The sequence below is a fragment of the Carica papaya genome, chromosome 5 (assembly GCF_054855325.1).
Source record: "Carica papaya isolate Zhongbai chromosome 5, ASM5485532v1, whole genome shotgun sequence".
Classification (NCBI taxonomy): Eukaryota; Viridiplantae; Streptophyta; class Magnoliopsida; order Brassicales; family Caricaceae; genus Carica; species Carica papaya.
In genome coordinates, this window is record NC_142313.1 from 39,070,106 (window position 1) to 39,084,372 (window position 14,267).

Genomic DNA, 14,267 nt, shown 5'->3' on the forward strand with positions numbered 1-14,267 from the left:
CCAAAAAAAAAAGAATTATCACTCAACCATTTCTTGTAAAATGTGGGTACATATAGATGAGAAGAGGAAGACCCCCACTAAATCGAGCAACCCGGGAGAGTTTGCTTCGAGAGGATGTTGACCGACTATTTGAAATACTGGAGAGACTCATCGCTACCCAGCAGGTCCGGGAGGAAAGGAGGGAGCTACCTGACCCTCCCCCGCTGTCACAGTTTGACCCACCCCCGGGAGGATCCTGAGCCACCCTGGTATGACTCTATTCCTCCATAGTATAATCCACTACCACCACATTATGGTCCGGTGTCCTAACTGCATCACCCAGCACTACCACATTATAGTCTAGTGCCCTAATCGCATCACCCGGCACCACTACAGTACAATCTGGTGCCTCCACCGTATCATCCAGTACTACCACAGGGCCATCTGGTCCCTCCCCAGCACAATTCAGTCCCTCTTCCACGAGAACTAGTTCTACCCATGATGGACCAAGGCTACATTGAGGGATATAAAATACTAAACTCATCTACTTTTGTAGGGACATCCTCCTTTGAAGAGGCTGAGTACTGGTTAGCTGAGACAGAGAAGGTTTTCACGATTCTTGCAGTAGTTTTGGAACAGAGAGTTATACTCGCCACATACATGCTAGTGGGAAAGGCAGGTCGCTGGTGGCAACTCAAGCAGGCCACCATGCCCATTCCAGTCACTTAGGAATGGTTCCTGATGACCTTCAATGCAGAGTATCTCCTAGAGCATCTCCGACATCTGAAGAAAATAGAGTTTGCACACCTAATCCAAAGTGATATGACTGTGTCAGAATATGTTCGAAAGTTCCTAGAGTTGGGCCGGTATTCCCCTGAGAGCATGATAGATGAAGGCAGAAAGGTAAGAAAGTTCGAGTGGGACCTCCATCTTGAGATTAGACAGCAGTTATATGTGTTCGAGCTTAGTACTTTCTCAGGCATTCTGGCCCAAGCACAACTAATGGAGAGAAACCTTCGCATCTTTCTTCCAGTAGTAGGGAACCTCAGACCCTCAGTTTTACACTGCAGAACAACACCCACTGCACCTGTTCAGCAGAACAAGAGATCTAGGCCAGTGACTCAGGCTCCTCCTCAGATTTTGGCAACAGGACGTGGTAGGACTTGCCAGCACTGTGGCAAGGATCATGGGGATCGACCCTGCTATCGCCTCAACAATATTTGCCATATATGTGGGAGTGTCCAACATTATGTGAGAGATTGCCCGAGAAATTAGAATCAGGCCAAACCTCTTATCCACGGCAGGGCTTACAACCTCACTCAGCAAGATACAGAAACTAATCCACACGTGATACAGGTACACACTATCTGTAACTATCTTACACATGTTTTGATTGATACTGGTGTCTCACATTCATTTGTTTCACATGTTTTTACACCAAACTTAAATGTATTACCTGAAAAATTTGATTCTCTGTTGTTTGTGTCTACTACTGGGAATATGACACTACTGGGGGAGGTTATATACAGACTCTGTATCATAAATATAGCAGATAGGAAATTGAGTGTGAACCTAATGAAGATTAACACAGGGGACTTTGATATAATCTTATGAATGAACTGACTCGTAAATTGTTTTTACAAGAAACTAGTATTCAACCATTCTAATAAAAAGTCATTTACAAATTAATAAAATTCTTTAAACATTATTCCCTTATGTCAATTTTCCTATTACCAAGTGCTTTAATTTTGTTGTTTTCTCTAATTAAGCGAAGCTAAGAAAGAAATTTGTATTCGGGAGATTTCGGTAGCTTGAGACTTCTTGGATATATTCCCGGATGAACTACTCGAACTGTCAGTGGACAGAAAAGTTGAATTCACCTTAGATCTTCAGCCAGGCACCTAACCTATTTTTGTTGCCCCTTACCGCATGAGTCGTATTGAAATGGAGGAGTTGAGAAAACAGATCAATGAATTGTAGGATAGTGGATTCATCCAACATAATGTGTCTCCTTGGGGTGCTGGAGTCATATTTGTAAGGAATGGGGATGCGACATTAAGATTATGTATTGACTACAGATGACTGAACAAGGTCACAATCAAGAACAAATACCTCCTCCCAAGGATCGATGACCTTTTTGATCAGTTACAGGGTGCCCTCATATCAATTTTCCTATTACCAAGTGCATTAATTTGGCTGTTTTCTCTAACTAAGCAAAGATAAGAAAGAAATTTGTATTCAAGAGATTCAGGTAGTTCGAGACTTCTCAGATGTATTTCTGGATGAACTACTTGAACTGCCAGTGAACAGAGAAGTTGAATTTACCTTAGATCTTCAGCTAGAAACCCAACCTATTTCGGTTGCCCCTTACCACATAAGTCGTGTTGAGATAGAGGAGCTGAGAAAACAGATCAATTAATTGTAGGATAGTAGATTCATCCAACATAATGTGTCCCATTGGGGTGCTGGAGTCACATTTGTAAGGAATGAGGATGTGACGTTAAGATTATGTATTGATTACAGAGGACTGAACAAGGTCACGATCAAGAACAAGTATCTCTCCCAATGATCGATGACCTTTTTTATCAGTTACAGAGTACCCAGGTTTTCTCCAAAATAGACCTGTGTTCAGTTTACCATCAAGTAAAGATCAAGACAGCTGACATTCCTAAAACAGATTTCCTAACTAGGTACGGACACTATGAGTTCCTGGTCATGCCATTTGAACTAACCAACGCACTAGCCATCTTCATGAATTTGATGAACACAGATAATTTTTGAATCAATTCATCATTGTATTTATCAATGATATCCTGATCTATTTAAAAAGTAGAGATGAATATACTCACCATCTAACTTAGATTTTGTAGGTTTTAAGAGAAAATAAGTTGTATGCAAAGATGAGTAAGTGTAAGTTTTACCTCGAGCAGACTACCTTCCTAGGGCACATCATATCAAGGGATGAAGTGTCAGTGAACCCCAAAAAAGTTAAATCAGTGCTCGGTTGGAAGAAATTGACCTCAGCCAAAGAGATTCGTAGCTTTCTGGGGATGACAGGTTATTACCGCAGGTTTGTGAAATGATTTTCTAGTCTAGCTGCTCTTTTAACTCGGTTTACGAAAAAGAACGTCAAGTTTGAGTGGAACAAAAACTGTGAAATAAGATTTACAGAACTAAAGAAGCGGTTGACTACTGCACTTGTGTTAGCCTTACCGAGCGAGACAAATAGATATATAGTTTATAGTGATGCCTCCTACCTAGAGTTGGGTTGTGTTTTAATACAACATGGGAATGTCATAACTTATGTGTCCAAACAGTCGAAGAGTCATGAGAAAAACTACCCCACCCATGACTTAAAACTTGTCGCGATTATCCACGCTATAAAGGCTTGGTGTCATTACTTGTATGGGGAGACTTTTTAAATTTATACTGACCATAAGAGCTTGAAACACATATTCATTCAAAAGAATCTCAACATGCGTCAGAGAAAATGGATAGAACTCCTTAAGTACTACGATTACAATATCTTGTATTACCCGGATAAGGACGACATGAGATTGGAAATACAAACACTTGGGTCATTCGATCACGGAGCATGCAGATCGCCCGCGTGGCATCCCACATGGCATCGACATCAGCATGTCTTGTCACGCGGTGTGTTCCTGTTCATCGGGGTTGTTGACTGAGCGGTCATACGTGGCATAATTTTTTTTTATTTGAACTCTGATTTCTAATTTTTAATTTTTCTTTCAAAAACATCATTCGAACTCAAATTTTCACATTTTTTTTATAAAATTATTTTTAATTTCATCTTTCACTTATTTTTTTCTATAAATTCAATAAAAATTAAAATAAATTAATTTAAAAATAATTTTTTTATATATTTAAAATATTAAAATTGATTCCGAACTAAATTGTAGATTCGGATATTACAATTTCAACTAGCGAATGCAACTAAAGAATCATTAGGTCTGGAAGAAAATAAGACAGTAACACTAACAACAGGGGTAATGAAACCAAGGTAGAGATACATAAAAAGGGGCAGGATTCCATTTCTTTGACCCTATACATAAAAATTCCCATGATAAAGCAGGCATAATCATCTTTTTATCGCGATATAAAGCACATAAAATGCATAAAAATGAAAGTTTATCAACAGAACAATTTTAATCTTACGTTTTCGCTTGACTTTCTTTTGGAAAATTCCTCATGGGGATTTGTCCACGTTGAAGAATTCATTGATTCACTGCTCCTGCTACTCAGAAAGATAGAAAGAGATTATTCAGCAAAGATAATTCCTGATCAGGATTCCTCAAGGTGGGCTCAGGTGCGCGCACAGAGAGAGAGAGAAACAGAGAACTGAAGATGGGATTCAATGTCGGTGGAAAAACACAGAACAGAAAATAAAAAGAAAAAGAAAAGCAACCAAATTCCAGAAAACTGAAAAACCAAATTTAAAGAGCCAAAAAAGTAGAAACAAAGAAACTGAGAGATCAGAGGAAAGAAAGAACGGCAAAGGGATTTCGTGAAAAGATCCTCTTTTTGATCGCACAGGAAGCATGATTCGAGAGATTAGACAAAGAACTAACCTTGTTGAGAGAGACAGAGAACTGGCAAAAGGTTTGTCTTTGATTGTTGATCGACTCTGAGTTCAGTTCGAGAGAGAGAGAGAAGAAACAGAGAACTGAAGGGGTTCTTTAAAATCTCAATTTCGGCGTAGTGAGGGATATAGCCGTTGGAAATTCGGGTCGGGTCATAGAAAACGGGCCGAAACCAAATTGGGTTTTGGGCTCCTACGATATAATATTTTAACTTTACTTCTTCTTATTTAAATATATGATAAATTTGAATAGAATTTGTAATTTACGTGTGCCAAGATTACAATTGTAATTCCTTCTACTATTTAGATGTAACATGAAATTTGATTATAACTTATAATTTACAATTTTTGCATGTCAATATTATAGTTAGGTAAAAGTAATTAATTTTGATCATTATATATTTTTTTTAAAAAAAATAATACTTATTTAAATTAAAAGTTATATTATTTTTTTAATTTAAAATTATATTAAAATTAAAATATAATTTTACGTTAATATTAGAATTAATTAAATTCTAAATTATTTAATAAATAATTTTATTAAAATTCCCATGTTTTGGAATAAAAATCTAGATTTTTTAAAATAATAATAATATTATTATTATTATTATATAAATAAAAAATAAAAAATTTATATTATTTTTTCAATTTTAGATTATATTAAAATTAAAATTACATTAAAATTAAAATTAATTAAAATCTAGATTTATAATAATAACAATAATAATTAGGCGTGACAGTTAAAAACAGGCGGGCAACGGGGAACAAAAATTGGAAGGCTCTAATTCTGTGTGTCTCCTCAGCTTTCTCACACTCCCGGAAAACTAGCCAATTTTTATTACCATCTTTCCCAAAAATTTCAACCCAAAAAAGAAGAAAAATTTTCTATTCATGGCTGATTCAACTTCCTCATTTTCTTCAATCATTTCTCCTTCTTCCCATTTGGTTTCCTGCATTTTCTACTCTTGAAGAGAAAGCAAAACCCATTTCAGACTTCTCCTTTCTCATTTGATTTCCTCATCATCACGGCAAGATGTCCCAAAATCTTGTGGGGCTCTTGTTTGTTTCTCTTTGGATCCTCACCCGTTTCGTCCATTCATCCACTGATAAAAATGATGGTTAGTGCAACCCATGTGTATATATATACATATATATATGCACCTGTTTATGTATATACGTTTTTTGGAATACCAACTGTTTGATGTATGGATATTACCTTATATAATGTTTGACAAGTGAATCTGGCATGCAAAGTCTAGGTCTTTTCTTAGTTCTCATATACCAATTAAAGATTGACTGGTTATTGATGAGGAAGGAAATTAACACCTTATAGAATGTAAATAAAAAGTTTTGACCTCTAATGAAATCTTGATCTTCATTGATTCTCTCTGGAAAATCTCAAGTGGAAGGGGACATTCGTATGCAATTTTGTGAGTATTCTGCTGCAAATATTGGAATTTCCTTCACATTTTTGTTTGAGGAAAGCTTAGAGACCCAAATCGAAATTTCTCGTAACTAAATTTCCATCAAACACCTTGTTTGTTTCATTGCTTTCCACAATTATACAGATTTCTTTGGCAGACTAATATTTGTTCATTGGATTTCGTAGTTTCAGCCCTCAATGTGATGTACACGAACTTAAATTCTCCTTCCAAATTGAATGGCTGGAAATCAAGCGGCGGGGATCCTTGCGGTGAAGGCTGGGATGGTATCAAGTGCAGAGGCTCATCTGTAATAGAAATGTAAAACTTCCTTTTCTGGAGAAAAGAAATTACCATTTCATGTTTAAGAGGGTAGCTTGTCAATTTTTTGAAGAAATACCTTCCTATTAAATCTTTTTTTTTCTTTTTGCAGAAAATTATCCGACCTTGAACTCAGTGGTTCATTGGGTTACCAGCTATCTAACTTGAAATCTGTCACTACCTTGTGAGACCTCACTTCTTAAGTAAACCTATGTTTAGGTGCTATATATTTTTCCAATATGCTAAAAGAACCTAACCCGAAGGCATTTCATTTGTTTGATAGCACAGTGACATGAGCAGGAACAACCTCAACAATAACATACCATACCAACTTCCTCCCAATGTAGTTAATTTGTAAGTGAAGAGATAAGTATCTGTCATATTGTCATTGTTTAAATTCATAAAAAGAATTGGTCTATGTTTGGAACGGAATCAAAAATTTTGATAGGACCATTGGTTAATCCAAACATAATTCAACTAAAAGATAATGAACATTCTACTTCTATGGAGTTTCTACGTGGAATTTGACTAATACATCTACCATGAACTTTACTCCTGGACAGCTAACAGCTTATTATCATGCTTTTTTGCAGACGCTTTTCTATACTTGCAATACTAATAATATAAACTTGATATGCAGAGATCTTTCTGAAAATGACTTCAGCGGTACTGTGCCTTTTTCAATATCCCAATTACATAGCTTGAAGTCCTTGTAAGAAACAAAATTAATTCTTATTTAGTGTAACCTTTTATTGATTTAACCTACTTCCGTAATAATTCATCTTCATGCAGAAATCTTGGTCATAACCAGCTTAATGGAGAATTGAATGACATGTTTCAAAAGCTTTCAAAGCTCAATATGCTGTAAGTATTGTTTACAGGGCAAAGGTTTTCTCCTTCTTTCCCTCCCAATCTATCAATTTATCTAATTTTCTCGATATTCTTGATAGATCAGCAAGAGATGCCTCTAGAAATGAAGATTGAACTATTTACTAACAGATCAGCTGATCTGCAGGGATTTATCCTTTAACCAACTGTCAGGAAAACTTCCTCAGAGTTTTGCAAATCTCTCAAGCCTCAAAACATTGTAAGTAGTGAAAAAAATATATATTTATCTTCTTTCCACTACTTGCCTTAACGCTTCCATTTCTTTTCACAGGCGTCTCCAGGAAAATAAATTCACTGGTCCAATAAATGTCCTAACTGACCTACCTCTTGACGTACTGTAAGTAAAGCAGCAGCACAAGTACCCAGATTTAAGTGTAGAAACCTTGACACATTTCTTTGCTGCTCTGGCTTGCCTTATATCTTTTGATGCATGTAGCACTGCCCAAATGAATTTAAGCATCATAGAGTGTTTTTTTTTTTTCAATTTTCATTTTTTTGTGGCTTCAATGTGTTCAGATACTTATAGAATGCCGTATAGGCAAGTTTTAGTTATTTCTTTTAGTGGTCTATAAGACTTGTTGCTTAAAGTAATTGAAACAACCTTCCGTCTTCCATTATGCTTCTTATCAATGCTCATATTGACTTGTTGATGTGGGTTAATTATCTAGAAATTTTACTTATCTACAACTGAAATTGTTCTACTCCGAAGCCATTAAAATCTATACATTCTTAAAAATTTTATTGGATCTTGCCGGCAGGAATGTTGAAAACAATAAGTTCACTGGCTGGATACCAAATGAGTTGCAGGATATTGAAGATATATCGTGAGTATCCTATTAAACTATGTGCTATTATGAGAAATATTCTTAGGTGTTAGTTTCTCTGATTTTACATTATATTTTCCTGAAGAACTGGAGGAAATGATTGGTCAGCCGGGCCAGCTCCCCCTCCTCCCCCAGGAGTCCACCATGAACGTAAAACCTCTGGGGATAAAGATAGTGGCGGAAACAAATCTGCAGTTCGTGCAGCAGTTATAGCATTAATTTGTCTTGGAGTGTTGCTGTTTCTTGCACTTCTTATTGGTCTATTTTCCAAAAAAAGGTCAACTCCATCCTCTCATTTTATTGATGAAGAGAAGGGCAGTCAGCGCGGCCGTGGGGCATTCACCGCACTTTCAGCCAATGATTCATCCAATGAATTACGTTTCGATCTATGTGAGGCTTACTTAGCTGTTTGCATTGCACTAAAATTATCAATAAAGTTTCAGACTTCATGCTTTTTGAATGAGACTACAGTCACAGTCTTCAAAATTTGCATAGACCCTTAAGATACTTATAAACTAGTTATAAGGTGCACCAATACTTTATTCTCCATCAATTCAAATTAAATGCCTTTAGTAGCTTACTAAATTCAGTCATGAGATTTAAGATATTTTTAAATCACTTGCATATAATTTACCTGGAAAAGAAATAATGGTAATAGTTGATTCATTATCTTTGATGAAACCTTACACCTTATTTACCGCTAAGTTTTCAGTGTGTAGTACAGTATATATTTTTTGTTGGATCTTTTTATTTTAAGCATTTGTTGGATCTGTTTTGCATTTTGGTTTCTTTCTAATTATTTATTTCTTTTCAGATATTTGTTAGAATATAAATATCAAAGCAGGAAATTTCCCTAATAATTTAATTGTTTAGATGACCAATCACTAACTTTAGAAAATGGTATTTTGTGTTGAATAAAAAAAAAAATTGAAATCCTGCCTGCATAGTTCTATTAAACCTAAACTTAATCATAAAGTTAAGCAGCCCTATCCAAGGGCGTGCAGGACATCTTTTTTTCTATCACTTTGAGCTTTCAAGGGATCTAATTGGTCCCTCTACATAGTAGCATCTTGTACATTGGAAGAATGACTGTGCTTGGGGAACATTGGCCAATAACCTAATGGATTGGACAATATGTTTGTGGCAGGTCGCAAATCAGTGGATTCCAATGCTTCTATTGATGTAAAAACTATGCAAAGATCTCCATCAATGGGTCTTAAGCATTCACACTCCAATCACTTGAAATCGATTAATGATAATGAGTTTGCAAACCGCCTCAATGCCCAAAAGAGCACGTCTATTCATGCAACTGAAATTTCTTTGTTAGAGTTGCAGACCGGGACTGCTAATTTTGCAACAGGCCGCCTTCTTGGTGAGGGATCCATTGGACGTGTCTATAAGGCTAAATATCCAGATGGGAGGGTATGACTTTTCCAGGAAAACCTTTTGATGAGTTCCATATTTTTAGCATTTACTTGGTCCATACTTTCTAATAAAGAAGATGAATAATAATTTTCTGGGATCATGTATGTGTATCTAATGAGGACCGTGTGGTTAATGGGTGAAAAATTGAAAGTTTTTTTAAATAAGTAGCTTAGGGACTTAGGAGAATTCTTGGGTGGCTATTTTCAGTTTTTGCAGAGACCTTTAGAAAAATTTCCATGGTATTATCTTATTTTTCTATTTAATCCCATCTGGATAACATAAATATATTGATAGATCGTAACAGTTATCTTCAATTATCATAGTGTCTATATAGTGATATCCTGTAATAGAATAGAGAGTTCAAGATTAGATATTTGATATCTCTTCTTCTGATACAAGCTTTACCTGCTTATATCCTATATATATGTGAAACATTTTCTATTTCACTGTTATTGCTATTCATCTATATTTGTCGTATTCTTTTCCTTCTAACCATGACCATTACTGACTGTGGATTCAAATAATTAATGGTCTATTGTTTTTGTCTTTTTATGCGTAAGCTTCTAGAGAGTATTTGTAACAAGATGGAGAAATTATTTCAACTTAATTTTAGTAAATATGACATTTTATCATTTTTACCAGGTTCTGGCTGTTAAGAAAATTGATTCCTCATTCTTCGAAGGGCGGAATGCAGAAACTTTTTCATCAATTGTTATTAACATCTCAAGGATTCACCATCCTAACATTGCTGAACTTGTTGGTTACTCCTCAGAACAAGGTCACAACATGTTAGTTTATGAGTACTTTAGGAATGGCTCACTTCATGAGTTTCTGCACATGTCCGATGACTTCAGCAAGCCCTTAACTTGGAACACCAGAATCAGAATTGCTTTAGGCACTGCCCGAGCTGTTGAGTAAGTCACGAAGTGATTTGTTCATTTGTAATGCTGTTTGCCATATACTTTTCATTTCCAATTTATTGTTTGCCTGAAGTTGCAACATAATTAATATATCCATGGGCAATTTTAAATATATTTACAGAAACTTATATATATGTATATATATATTAGTTTCAGAAATGTATTCAAAACACTGAAAATAGCCAAAATTATTTCGGAATCCTCCACTGTTTTCATTTGTTAACATTTTCTAATATTTCTCTTTGACAGATACCTTCATGAAGTTTGTTCCCCATCTCTACTTCACAAGAATATCAAGTCATCAAATATTTTGCTTGATGCTGAACTCAATCCCCGTTTGTCTGACTATGGATTGGCAAACTTCCATCATGTCAGTATACATATCTTGAGATATGATACCTAGAGTTATGAATTTTATATGTCATAATTTGGACAGAGTTACATGATTCTTGGGATTTTCCTATTAGTTTTTTATAAGTTACTCTGAACTTTGCTGGTTAAAAACCTTGGTTATTTTGGTCTAAGTTGTCTTGACCTTTTGATGAGCTATGACCGATCTGTTTCAAGTCAAATACGAGTTTGTTTAGACAATTAGATTGCTCCTAAATTGATAACACGCATACAATGAGAGGAACATCAATTAAATAAAAATAAGTGATCCTTGCGTATATAACTAGGGCAGAATATTTACCTGTACACCTCTTTACAATCATATAATGACATCTTTAATCAGAGCAGGAGATGTTTGGCATGTACTTGCATTATTTGTGGATAGAATCATATACAAACTCGCATTTGTCTTCATTTTCTTGCAACAAAATCCGGTATTTTGCTTCTACCTCTCCCTTTGTAACTGTGTCTGTAACTGCAAATTTTGTCTTGGACTCATTGTAACTTCACTCTCATGGCATGTTTTTCTTGATTGACACTTTTTCTTCCTCTTCTTTTCTGAGTTATGTAGTTGCCTCAACCATATATGCATGTTTTATGATATTTAATTTGACTTGTGAGATCATCACTTCATTTTTTGTGTGTGGTCTATGAGAAATAGATATGCTAGTATTCCTGGAGTGTTTTTCTTACCGGATTCTGTTGCCATTGTAGCGTACAAGCCAGAATTTGGGGGCCGGATATAATGCACCTGAGTGCATCAACCCTACAGCTTATACCATGAAGAGTGACGTCTATAGTTTCGGAGTGGTTATGCTGGAGCTTCTATCTGGTCGAATGCCTTACGACAGGTTTATATATATACTAAAACTTCAGCTGGTTTAGGTTAATTACATAAATGCACAGACGTTCTTAAATGACCAAAAATCATCTAAATAGATTTTTTTTCAAATTCTTTTCAGTAAAAAGCCGAAATCCGAACAATGCCTAGTGAGATGGGCGACTCCACAACTGCACGACATTGATGCACTGGCAAATATGGTTGACCCTGCCTTGCGTGGACTCTATCCTCCGAAATCACTTTCTCGATTTGCAGATATCATTGCTCTCTGTGTGCAAGTAAGTTCTACATATCTTCTTAAATTCTCTCTCAATTATTCAAATTACAGCTCTTAAACTGTTTAGAATTAATATAAAAAATTTGTGAAATTTATTTATAAATACACAACTAATCCAAGTCGGAGATGATCTATAAATTACTAGGTGATGTTTGAAATGAAATCTAGAAATTTTGTGAAATTTATTTATAGGTTCACAACTAATTCAATGCGAAAATTACGAAAATTCTCTTTAGAACGATAAAATTGACATTATCGTGAATTCCAAATAAAATTAGAATAACATACTTTAATTCCATCGTACTGATGCTAGGAGCATCTTATTCCAATTTCACTTAAAATTTATACGATTTAAATTATTAAGTAATAAATATGTCAAACATTATGTTTGGGATCTAACAATTTGATGTTAACTGCACATATAATTAGGTGGAGCCTGAATTTCGGCCACCAATGTCGGAGGTGGTGGAAGCATTGGTACGTTTAGTTCAACGCTCGACTATAAACATGAAAGAGGATCTGTCATCTTCTCGGAGAACCGAGGATTCTGACTATTGATATATTAATTTTTTTTTCTTTTTGTATATCGGTTCATCCAAAACCTTAATATTGCGAGGGATGTTTTCCTTCTAATTTTCACTTGTTTTGCCAATGTACATGCAATATTTTCATTATCAGTTTATCATTTTTAAGTTTTCGAGGTATAATGTAATTAACAGTTCAATTATTCAAGAAATATTAATTCTTCTTTCTTCCTTCTTCATTGATCTTTTCTGATAAATTCTACGACATAACGGACACACTTTTTAATATACAAAAAAAAATTCAATTTTTATTCAATAATTATATTTTATTTAACATAATTGAAAATCTAAACTTGAACCACTTATAATAATGTTTTCATTAATAGAAATTGTTAGTTATTACTCCTATTATTTATATTGTAGTGAATGTGAATTAAAAAAAAATAATAATGTTTTTATTTGTAGAATGATATTTTTCACAAATAACATTTTGAATTTATCTTGAGTAGTTCAGTCACGATTTGCTACGATATGAAACCGAGTGACTAAATAACTTAAACTAATATTTTCATAACTTATATTATATATAATATATAAATTCTAGAAAAAAAAAATAAAAAAATTCATTTGGTAATAGAAAATGAACAGAAAATTCATTTTAACACTCGTGAATTACATAACTGATAGCATAAAATGTGAACTAAAAAAATTGATACAACTATTAAAAAATAAATGAAAAACATTAATTTTATTTTTTGTTTATTTTAAGTTATTAGAGGGAGATGATTCCTATAAAATAGCATAAATCTCTCGTAAGACAAAAACCAATTTGCTCAAACAAAAAATCCCATATATATATATATATATATATATATATATAAACATTCATTCATATAAAAAAATAATAATATTTTTAATTAAAGAATTGAATTGAAATGCTTGAAAATGTATAACATCAGCATCATTTGCTTTATAAAGAGTTGGGGAGCAATGGGTCCCAAGATGACGTATAGTGGCTTTGCCAGATTTAGGCCTATTGATAGTGAGGAAGTGAAGTTGCAATTCTAGCCATAAATGTATATGTATATATATATATATATATATATATATATATAAAGGAATTGGAGACCCCACAAAGTCACAACCACACATCATAGATGTTGACCCTTTTGCTTAATTTCCTTTGCCCATTACTCCCCTCCATGAGCCAAACAAAATTTCCCCTTCACCTTTCAAATCTCAAGGGGTTTCAATTTGATAAATCTATGCACTTTGGCCCCTCAATTCCGTCATAATGCTTCTTCTTTTTTTTTTTTTTAACAAAAAATAACGAGTAAGTTAATTTTTTGGTAAAATATATATATAAATTTGAAAATTGGAATACAAGGACAAAGTATATTGTTCAAAGATTACGCCTAAAAACCATACTTTTATAGGAGCTCATTTTGCAAGAAACTGGGTTTTCTTATTAAATCCTCTAGAGATATAGTCAAAATTATTCTTCCAAACCCCAATTTCAGAGTAAATTTTATCCACTCTTTACGCAAGCTTTTTTGTTTGTCGTATTTGAGGGGATTTCCCGTTAATTTTAAGTCATTAAACATAGATAAATATGATGTCTCTAACATATGTTGACTTTATATTTTATAATTAAAGGATCAGAGGTAAGAATTCGATTAGTCGATGCGAAATATTTTCCATTAGATTCCTAAATGCAAATAGTGTAAGCTTCTTTTTCCTTTGTTGTAATATTACAATGAATAACTGTTGTCTGTATTGATATTTTGACCTACTGAGACATCATATTACTGGAGAAATTTTTTAAAAGCACTCGTATGGTAAAAATAAAAGCAAATT

At 34.2% G+C, this 14,267-nt stretch overlaps 1 protein-coding gene and 1 long non-coding RNA gene across 6 annotated transcripts in view; one reads left to right on the forward strand and one right to left on the reverse strand.

Annotated features, from left to right (window-relative positions):
* LOC148266084 (uncharacterized) overlaps nt 1-4,919 on the reverse strand; it is a 57,474-nt gene extending 52,555 nt beyond the window's left edge. The window contains exons 1-2 of one of the 2 annotated variants that reach the window (XR_015819447.1): nt 4,569-4,905; nt 4,156-4,231 (exon numbers count right to left, since the gene is read on the reverse strand). This is a non-coding gene — a long non-coding RNA (uncharacterized LOC148266084). Of the gene's footprint in view, nt 1-3,975; nt 4,232-4,568 lie in introns of those variants that run through there. The other variant, XR_015819446.1, reaches the window with a different exon arrangement.
* A 450-nt stretch (nt 4,920-5,369) lies between these two features.
* Nucleotides 5,370-12,637, forward strand: SRF5 (STRUBBELIG-receptor family 5). Of its 4 annotated transcripts, none has more exons than XM_088220817.1 (16): nt 5,370-5,697; nt 6,195-6,321; nt 6,434-6,505; nt 6,610-6,675; nt 6,962-7,033; nt 7,114-7,185; nt 7,337-7,408; nt 7,481-7,546; nt 7,968-8,033; nt 8,119-8,423; nt 9,181-9,455; nt 10,101-10,372; nt 10,628-10,748; nt 11,483-11,619; nt 11,731-11,887; nt 12,316-12,637. In XM_088220817.1, the coding sequence occupies exons 1-16, from the start codon at nt 5,613-5,615 to the stop codon at nt 12,442-12,444; spliced, it is 2,094 nt and encodes a 697-aa protein (XP_088076943.1). In that variant the 5' UTR covers nt 5,370-5,612; the 3' UTR covers nt 12,445-12,637. The 4 variants fall into 4 exon arrangements, with proteins under 4 accessions (XP_088076943.1, XP_021906506.1, XP_021906507.1 ...); XM_022050814.2 differs by having other exon boundaries at nt 5,371-5,697; nt 6,189-6,321; XM_022050815.2 differs by lacking the exon at nt 5,370-5,697 and adding an exon at nt 5,753-6,009 and having other exon boundaries at nt 6,189-6,321.
* The last annotated feature ends 1,630 nt before the right edge of the window (nt 12,638-14,267 follow it).

Bases quoted from the DNA above. Each gene is read 5' to 3' on its own strand.
- SRF5 (XM_022050814.2), top strand. From the start codon at position 5,613: ATGTCCCAAAATCTTGTGGGGCTCTTGTTTGTTTCTCTTTGGATCCTC. The intron at 6,506-6,609 runs GTGAGACCTCAC...TTGATAGCACAG, and splicing joins TTGAAATCTGTCACTACCTT to TGACATGAGCAGGAACAACC. The intron at 8,424-9,180 runs GTGAGGCTTACT...TGTTTGTGGCAG, and splicing joins TGAATTACGTTTCGATCTAT to GTCGCAAATCAGTGGATTCC.